The sequence below is a fragment of the Haliaeetus leucocephalus genome, unplaced genomic scaffold (genome assembly GCF_000737465.1).
Source record: "Haliaeetus leucocephalus isolate CR32 unplaced genomic scaffold, Haliaeetus_leucocephalus-4.0 Scaffold406, whole genome shotgun sequence".
In the NCBI taxonomy this organism is placed as follows: Eukaryota; Metazoa; Chordata; class Aves; order Accipitriformes; family Accipitridae; genus Haliaeetus; species Haliaeetus leucocephalus.
In genome coordinates, this window is record NW_010972842.1 from 9,436,436 (window position 1) to 9,446,569 (window position 10,134).

The 10,134-nt window shown below is 37.3% G+C and overlaps 1 protein-coding gene across 2 annotated transcripts in view; it reads left to right on the top strand.

The window, feature by feature from the left end:
- The window catches only part of MON2 (MON2 homolog (S. cerevisiae)), a 76,259-nt gene extending 67,365 nt beyond the window's left edge, over nucleotides 1-8,894 (top strand). The window contains exon 35 of one of the 2 annotated variants that reach the window (XM_010574099.1): nucleotides 5,416-8,894. In XM_010574099.1, the coding sequence (XP_010572401.1) occupies nucleotides 5,416-5,427 (12 nt within the window). In that variant the 3' untranslated portion in view covers nucleotides 5,428-8,894. Of the gene's footprint in view, nucleotides 1-2,806; nucleotides 2,935-5,415 lie in introns of those variants that run through there. The other variant, XM_010574100.1, reaches the window with a different exon arrangement.
- Nucleotides 8,895-10,134: the final 1,240 nt, after the last annotated feature.

Sequence of the window (10,134 nt, forward strand, 5' to 3'; positions counted from 1 at the left end):
TGCAATTCCTATTTTGTTTAGGCATTGGGCCATAAAGTTACACTTTTGTTTATGCAAGCAGTTAAGGCTCCTGTAGCAGTTATTTATCCTGTATGACTGGCTATCTAGTGGAAGACTAAACATTTATTGGGGAAGCAGAGTGAACTGTTGCTGCTTGACACCTGTGTCAGCAATGAAAAAAAAGCCCAACTGAAGCATGAACATCATCCGTCCGTTGAAAAGGATGTGTGCTATTCCTTTGGACTTTGAGACCATTTTCAGTTGTTCCAAATGTAGCACTATAAAATTCTTTGTTTCTTTGAGGTTTCTTCATTTTACTGTTCAGATCAGGAGGACTTAATGAGCTGTGAACACAAGCAAGAATTCATTTCAACCAAATAGTTGCTGGTTTCTCCTTGATTTTTTTAAGTTAAATTTAGAGATACATGTTGCATTATTTTTTTTTGTTTGTTTAGAGAAAAAGCAGTCAGTTACTGCTGAGTCATGAATGTTGCTTAAGCTCTACAGAACAGTCCTATGATGAGCTTTTACCACTAAGGAGCAATCTGGTAGACATTTTATTTCCTTTTTGTCTGTCCAAACTAGTTACTGACTGGCTTAAGATAGGAATCTGTTAACAAGCATTTGTCTGATCTCTTCAAGTGACTTAACTGTAAGCACTTACTAACCTTTACTACATTATCACTTACTATTTTGCTATCTGATCTGTTACTTTAAGACACTGTTTACTGAAGAATAATCACATATGCCAGTGTTCTTCTTTTCTCCCTGGATTTTCCACCCCTGTTTTCTGACAATACTTTGTTGTGTGTGCTTTTCTTAATTTTTAAGTTTTGGGAGCAGGGACTGTTTGTTTAGACAGTATTTTGCATATCAGGGCAAGTACAAGTCCAATAAAAATGATTCTAACAGTCTATGTAGAACATAATTTCATTTGGGGAGTAAATACTCTTTAGGGTTCACAAGTTTGTTTCAGTTATAAATGTGTGCTTTGCAGTACTGATATAACAGTATTACAGTTGCAGTATTACCTTCTTGAATGTTGAAAAGTGTATCAGACAAGGCTGCTCATTCTTTGTGAAGAAATACAACAGAACTCAAAAATTTCTTTGCTTCTTACAGCCTTTAAGTTTTATTTAATTGAAAATACAGAGATAATGATGATGGCAGAGATGTGCAAAGAAAGGATGTCTTCAGATTTTGAATTACACAGAAGTCTTTCACCCAAAATGGTGAAATTATATGAAAAGCAGGAAGAGGAAGCTGGTGCTAGATGAATATAGAAGTGGTGAGGAAGAAGGAAGCTTTATATGATAGCTGAAGCGTAAAAATCAGCGAAGCGAATCGTATGAATCTTCAAATTGGATCAGAACTGGATGATTGAGCAGTGGCTTCTTGTACTTGTAACACCGATGGGCAGTATGTTACAGTGGAAAGTCTACAAGGGACATACAGAAAATAATTATTTCTTCTTTCTGTCCTTTGAAGTCATGAAGGATTAATATAGTTATCTTCCATTGTAGAAGACTGTTTTGAAAATGTGCATTTTTTTTCATACCAGTGGGGTCTTTTAGGTTTATTTTAACGTCTAAAGTTCATTAGAAACATTTGATTAAGAATTTGGCTGTTACTATTGAGTGTTACCAATATAAAAAGCCAAATTTTGAAGCAGCCTTGTCACAGAGAGTGCTAAGAATTGGTTGTAAATAGATGAGGTTGTTCTTTGGGAAAAGAATAATTAAAAATGCTTCACTAGAAGCTGCAGTGTTTTATTAAAAATTTAGCTAAAAATAAAAAAAGACAATGAAAAAAGTAACAAAACTAAAATTAAAGGATGAGAACCTGAGGGATCTAAACTTGGGCTAATCTAACGCAATACTCAGAATTTCCAGGCTCTGTCCAAGAGCACAGCTCTGTTGCTGGAAAGGAACCTGAAAAGCCCACACTAAAAATTTTGAATATACAAGAATGGCTTTCTCAAAAACAAATTTGCAGTAGAAATTTTTGTTAGCGGAAACACCTCTAGTTTCCAGGGATGCAGAAACTTCAGAAAATAAAATACACTATGTGTATTTTCTGTCCATCTATTCTAAGCTTTCATCTGTCATTGTTCTCCATGCCACTTTTCAAGGAGGAAGGGGAGTATCACAAAAAGTTATAGTTTGTGTACATGTGCATAGTATACGTATAGTGTTGTGAAGGAATCAGCTATGAAAATGTGGCTTGTGTGGTACCAATGAATAACATTTTTCTTCCCCCTTTAGCATGGTGAACTGAGATTGTGTTGCTTAAGAATTCTCAGGACTGCCTTCCAGTTTTATGGATAAAATATTCTAAGATAATGTGTGGTGCTGATTATGAGCCTGGTTTGGTACAAAACCCCATTCTCTTTTAATGATTAGTGTTTGCAAATGCAGGCATGATTCAGAATTTTCATCTCTAGCATCTTTAGGGAAAAATGCTTAGGTAGGGATGTAAACTGTTTCAGACCTTACTGATTCCTGCTCTGTCTATTGCAAGGCTAACAGGATATGGACAGTTTTTTCTGGCTGCAGGTTATGGATAAATTTAGTGAGTAAGGTCTGTGCAGTATTTTTATCTCAAGTCTCAGGAAAGAGCTTCTCAAACAGAGAGCTTCAGTAGGACCTGTGCACCAGCGTGTAAGCATGCTTCCTGGATAAGAATACTTTCCTCACATGAAGGTTGCGTTATATTTTAAGAACTCATCAAATGTAAATCTTGTTTCATAGCCGAGTTGCTGTGTTTAGATTTATCATATTCAAAGTATGACTGCTCTCTCATTTAGGACAGACAATGTTATACTCTCTAGGAACCAGTTGCTGGGATCAAGAATGACTACATCAGCAGCAAGTAAGGAAACAAATTGGATGGTTTAAGGCAACTTGTGTAAGAAAGATAGTGAAATATTCACGATTCTTACATCAAAATAAAAATCGCTGGACTTCAGGAAGGCAGACTTCAGAAAATTGATAGGTAAGATCTCACAGAAGACAAGTCTGAGGTAAGAGAGGAACTGAGGAGATAAGACAGTTCCTTGGAGAGGTGAAGGTTGTGACTGAAAGTATATCCCAGTGCAGGAGACAGAGACTAGCTGTAATAAAGAGACCAACTCAGTTAAACGAGGAATTTCATTGACTTCAAAGACAAGGAGGGGAGGCCTACAGAAGGTGGAAATTCAGATGCCACCAAAAAACAGAGTTAACAGATAGATAGCAATGAAAGTAGATGAGATACAACTGTCAACTGACAGAGAATAAATACGTAAGTAGTGAAAGATTTGCGCTAACAAAAGTGCTGACTACTTAAAAGAGGATGGCTATTGACACAAGTGATCATGTGTTTGGTTCAGATTTTCAATTTGTGTGTTGAATTTTTTGGTTTGTTAATAGTGATTACTAATCCAAAAAGTCAAAAATCAACTGCCACTGTATTGCTCGTGCAACTGGTATGAGTGACAAACATTGAAGAAGCTTACCTAGAAAAAGGAAAACAGGATAGAAGATAGCTACATGTTGTCAAATTGACTGGGCCTGAAGAATTTCTTCCTGGTATTTGCAGAACTAATCTGAGGAACTTCAGCATTTTTAAGATCATCTTTGAAAACTAATGTAAAATAAGAGAAGTAACAGGTAACTGAAAAAAACCAAAACCAGTACTTGAACTTTTTAAGGACAAAATGGAGAAGATGGAAATCAACTGGCCTGACATTAGTTCTTTTTCTGACAAGTAAAAATCAAAATCTGCTGTTAGTATCAGCAAGATATCCATGACGTGTGTAACAACTGATAAGTATTTGCTGTGATCAAGTCACATAAACCTAGTCTAATTTCTTTCTATGAAAAAGTGACATATGTTGTGGATGGGGATAAGAACTAGTTGCTAACTCTTGATTTTAGCAAGGCTTTGGATGCTGTTTCACATGACTCTTTCATAAGCAAACCAGGGAAACAGAGTCTAGCCAAGCAGACAAGACCCTAAAAGCAAGTATTAGTTGATCACGGTCAGAGTGTGCAGACTCTACGTGTAGCTTCTCTGAATACAATATAAGGATAAGAGAGTGTGCTTACTAAAACGGTAGCAAATTGACAGATGTATTACAAGTATGCTAGCAAACAGGATTATAACTTAACATCTCAACTGGCAAAATGGTTTCCCAAAAAACCAGAATGCAGTTCATCAAGATGACTGTAAGATGTTGCTGTTAAGCAGCAGTCAGCTTTTTCCATTTAATTGTCCTAGCCTTCTAGAATAGGAGACTTAATTTCAAAACAGCTTTGATGGTTTTCCTTAGAAAATTGCTCCAGTGTTAAAATGGCTGTCAGTGCAAACAGCTGTCGCTAACACCATCAAGAACTAGACCTGAAAATATGTTTTGCAACAGTTTCTAATAATAGAAGTATAAAACAAGTTCTAATATCTTTTAAGCAATTAAAAATTAAAATTTTATATTGGCTTTCTCAACTGATCCATTTCTGTGCATAATCCATAATTTGATATTATAACATTTAATCTATACAATGATTGTGTTAATTGTCTTTAAGTCATCCAGTCAAAACTTTATTTAAATAAATAAATCTGCATTTTTCCATTATGTAACAAACACCTGATCTCTACTCTGTTAGATTTCACCTAACAATGTATGTTACGTCTTAAAGCATTAAGGTGTATATTAAAGACTGGATGGAATTCTTGCAATAAAAATAGTACTGAGTGGTATTACCAACAGAACAGGGGGTTTGTGTCGCATTGTGAAAGGCATCAAATAGAAGAACTACAATGCATTAGTTACCGTCCACTTTTCTGATTCAGAACGTAATAGTCCTTGTGTCCTATCAGTTAGACAGTTAACATGCCAAAACCTGATCCTTCTATTTCTGAGCTCCTTATTTAAGCATTTAAGTCTTGATTACAAAACAGATTTGCTAGAAAGGGTAAGATACCTGTGTATTTACTGTGCTAACTGCAGCATTTCATTACCAACAGGTGAGAGTATTCATTGCTCGAATTTATTATCTATGTTTAGAGGAGTTCTCAGATAAGCTTATTTTTAAAATCGGTATGAAAAGCTTTTCTCTCCGTGTTAACATGTTTATTCCCCCCGGTGGTCCAGATTCCTACCTTAAGAACTTCTTCAGAATCTCGTCTGTCAGCACCATAATCCTCTTTTCACCTGAAGCGTGTTCCTTAATGGAAAGGACATTAGATACAGCTACCATCCTTCTATCAAAAATACTGCAATGTTGAAATATACTCTAACGCCTCAGCCCATACTGGCTGTCAGTTTAATGCTGTTGAGAGTTTTTTGGTCTGTTTTGTTTTCAGAGGGGATTGCCAATAGAAAAAATAAGAAAGAAAATTCCTTGTAAGTCAGGTATCTGTTTGGCATCTTTGCAGTTTTGTTATTGAAGACCCTGATCTTCAGGCTGGAATCATAACTGCTGCTCTCTGTGTACAGAATATCTGCCTTAGACTTGGCATGAGTCTCCATGACCAGTGATATTTCCGAAGTTGACAGCTTCAAGACTGCAGAGGCTGGTGAGGATGAGAGACTGTTGGAAACTTGAAACTTGACATCACCGGGTCTGTTGTTTTTAATGTTAACTGTTTCTTTCTTGGAAGTATTGCAGTTGCCAAGGAATTGCTTATGTTTCTGGCTTCCTTGCCAGAAGACACGCACTTCTTTCCCCTGTCACATCAGAGACTAATAATGCCAGGTCATGAGGGGAGGGACTGAGAGGCTCCATAGAAAAATGGCAGCCAAAACTGGATTGCCACCAACAGAGGACCTTTAAAAAGGACGGAGAGCAGTCTGGTTTTGATCAGCCTCTCATGAGAAAACGTGGAAGGGGACAGGAATATTATTTGCATAGTACTGCTGGCATGTACATGTACAAAGAACTGGTTTCTGGAGTACATCACAACTATTACTTGCAGATCTGCTTACTGAACATCTGTTCATGCCTCAGGGCTTGGTGCTGTAGCATAATATGGTACTACCTTACCACGAAAATGAGCCCCAGAGTCTGCATATAGTACTGCCCTAGAACGAATGAGGAAAGATAAACATTTATTTTAGAAAAGACTGATTTAAATTAAATATTTTCTCTAAAAATATGAGATCAATAACCTCTGTTATAGCTGTATGCACTATAATCTCTTAAAATTTTAAGCAGTTATGTGTTGCCAAAGTCTTAAAGAGAATGCACTGAACTGATGAATGGAGTAGCACAAACCCCTTCCTCTTTGCAGAGTAAGAATCAGGAAGCAAGTTTCTGAAGTGCTAAACCACAGCCTGATAGCAGTAGCTGCTTCTTGCAGTTCAATTTCACTTTAACCAGCTCAATTCAAACAACTAGTTCAAACTTGGAAACAGAATAGGAATTGAAAAAGCTTGGCCTTTTTTTACCTTACGTACATAGGATAGATCTGTGAAGGTAAAATCTATCTAAAAGCTGAAGGCAGTGCCAGCCAGAAACAATCAGTTCTATCCTCTTTGTTAACAAGATGTATTTCATGAATGTATCCAATATATTTAAAGCAGATCAATCTAAGAAGCAATTATTTTGAATGCTGTTTTTTGTGCTGTTCTACTTTGCATCCAAATAGAGCTCTATGCAAATTAATGAAGTGTTAAATAATCAAGAAAAAAAATACTCAACCATTTTCTGATAATAGATGCTAAATGGTTACCTTTTAAACTATAGAATTAACTACGTAAAATGTATTTTCTAGTTATAAAAGGTTGCCAATCTTAGTGCAATGACTATATTTAATTGCAAACAAACATGTAAATAATTGCTAATGAAGTAATAAAAATAATATTTTAGGAGAGATAAATACAGATGCAAAATAAGGTTTAAAACATAGTTCCCTGCTTATTTAAATCATTATTAAAAACAAGTCACTTTTGACAGAAATCATTCCTCCTGTAATCAGACTCCTTAAAGGCAGTACGGAGTATTTGCTTTGAGAGGCACAAGTTGGATTCCTCTTCTGAGATTTAGGTAACTAAAATTTTGACTTCTACCCCAAGACTAACGAGCCTGGCTTCCATTTGCAGTCAGGGAAGACAAATAGGCAGGCCTAGCAAGAGATCCATTCCATCCTAAAAGAGGTCATGTAAGTTGCTATGTGGAAGTGCTGGCTCTTGCTACGTGTGCATAGGACAACTACTTTAGGCTTAGGCATCTGGTGTTTTGTGCAGTTTTTTTCAGTTTACTTTAGATGTCTCAAACTGGGGAAGATGAATCTCTGTCAGTGGCTCACACAGCCATAGTGAATGCAGCTGACTTTGCTACTGCAGTGTGTTGATGGTGCTGTAGTTCTTTTGAGCTCCCCTAGGAGCATTTTCTTTGTGGGTTTTTTGTTTGCTTTTTAGTTTTTTACGTGTCCTTTGCAGGAGCCTACTCTGAGGCTTGGCTGTTTTTTTCTCCCCGTCGAGGTCATATTCAAGTATTTATTTGTTGTATCCTGTCTCTGCAAGGGACATGCTATGACTTCCTTGTAGTCATAGCATTAGTCTGAATACCTAGATGGAGACAAGAGCTCAACAGTTACTGTTGGTGTAGAAAATAGATCTTTTTGAACCTTAAATTCTCCTTGCTACTGATCTGTCTTGGTTTTCCATAGGTTCCCCAATTTGGATGAGTACGTGACATAATTGTCTTCATGAACTCAGCAAACTGAACTAAACATTTCCAGTCCTACTACACTTTCGTACACTCCTTTCAGACAATTTTTCTGTTTGTTTTTTATGTAACATTTAACTACTGCTTTCTACCCAATTGTTTCAGGTCAGCAAGGTTACAGTTGCTTTTGATACCTATAACTTGGTGCCTGAATGCTTATTTTTGGCATTTGAATTTCTCATATCTGAGGAAAAAAAAAAGAAAGTATTTGCTAGTAAGCATGACTTCTTTGAGAGTCGCTGCACATTCACGTTCTCAGTAAAGAAGACTTGAATTACTGAAGGTAGCTAAGGGCGGGCACCAATCCTCAAAATCTTTCAGAGCTTTGCATTACAGGGTATGGGAGAGCATGAGGGTATCAGCAAAGTGGGTGGCTCCAACAAACATTAGGGTCTGGAAGCTTGCAGACTGGTACCTGCATCCATCTGCAGCCTTGCACGCTTCCTGACCTTTTAGTTCCTTTTCCACTGCTTTCCAGGATCTATTTCAATAACTTCTTGGACTTCTAGTTTGTAGATAAATGCAAATCCGAAAAGAAAATGTCAGTGTAGATGTTCTGATTTGCCATATAATAAATTGTGATGTATGCTGAATATCTGCTTAGTTTTTAGTGATATCTGATATCAATTTAAAAATAACAATTTCTGCCTATACACAATCGACTACAAATATTTCAATTAATAAACTTACCAAACTTCCAAGAGGAAGCATTATTCTACTGTTGTTATCTGCCCCTTCTTATAAATAATTAAATTCATCCCAATGACATGGTTTAAATTTACCTTTTACTTTCACCCAGAAGTGCTGATTTTTCTCATACAGAAATTGTGAACTCCTTGTCCAAGAAACTTTCTAAATGTACTCATGATGTTAAGATGGATTTCAGTGTGTTAATGAATATAAGAGACCTTAATTCAGGAAAACAAGTCATTGAGACATGAAATAGTGGTGGTCTTGTGTGAAAGTTGCTTTATATAGTTGAAGTGGCCACAGAACAGAAGGGAGCACAGTTAAAAAAAAAAAAGGTAACAACCCAGTATTAGCTAAAAACTTCAATATTCTGACTAAGTATGGAGGATTTTTTTCCACTATTAGTACCTTTTGTAATATAATCTTAGTTTAAATAAATCTGTCTGAAATTTTTGATAGGAAAAACGTGATAATATCTAGCTTTTGCCACCTTTTTTTTTTAATAAACACTTAAAACTTTCTCAGTTTTAGATTGTTTCTTTTCAGAATTGGGTTTTCATGTGTACTCCAACTTAACTGAGTAGGAATGGAGCATACATTTCCTTGGCGCATCCATCTCTCTGTAATTCTTTGCCTCTCCTGAGCTGACCTCAAATAGCAGAAGAAACAAGTCTTACTGTCCTTGTGAGAAATAGTATTACATGGCTTTACTGAGGAAAACAAGAGTTGAGAGAAGGTGGTCTGAAGGAGATCAAGCCGTCCCTTCCAGAACCAGAAGCAAAGGACTCTTAGTTACTGGATGCTTCCATTTTCTTAGCTGTAGAACGTTCTTTAACTTGTCAGTCGGTATCAAAAACATATGTACTTTATAAGCATACAGAACCTCTTGGAGCGTTTTCTCCAACAGAATGTCACTGGTTTAAATGTCTTTTAAACAAGCAATCAGTGATCTAATTGCACCTGATGCCCAATATAGGTAGCAACTTTACAAACGGGGAGCTACATGATCATGAAGTGTTTTATCTTTGGGTGGCAACATTTTGGCTGCCTTCTAGTGTGACTTTCTCAACTACAGCTTTGTTCAAGTTGTCACTAAAGGCATTGCATTTTATTCTCAACCCGTGTTGTAGACAGTTTTGCACTGGGAACTCCCAGACTATTGTGTTTCATTGGAGGTCTGGCTGCAAGCTGGCTTACGTCTGTATTCTGCATCACTGATGTTAATACGGTCTTTGTAAACCCACTTAATAATTTTTTTAACTTTTGCAACCTCATTCCTCTTGTGTGTTGGTAGCTTTTTTTTTTCAGTCCATTTGTTCCTAAGGTGTATCGGTGGTGAAGGCCAAAACAAGTGATAAAAATGTTAGCGTTTGTACCTCTTGTGAATTTGTAATGAGGTTCAATCTATTTCTTTGCCGTCAGTTTCTGGTACGGAGTGAAGGTCCTGCGGTCTATTCCCACTTAGAAATAAAAGAGCTTCCACCTTTTCTACTTGTTTAAAAAAAAAAAAGTGCAAACTGGCTTCATTTTAGAAGCCGAAGCGCGCAGCCGAGGACTGCGGTGTTCGCCCTGTGCTTCTGAAGCCAGCGCCCTCTGCTTTGCCCCGCCGCGTTACCTCCGCCGCCTGCCGCCGCGCCAGCCCGCCGCCCCTCGGGCCCCGTCAGGCTGCAGGAACGCCGGAGCTGCCGCGGGCTCCTTCACCCCCGCGACTGGAAGACGCACGTAGCCAGAAAGC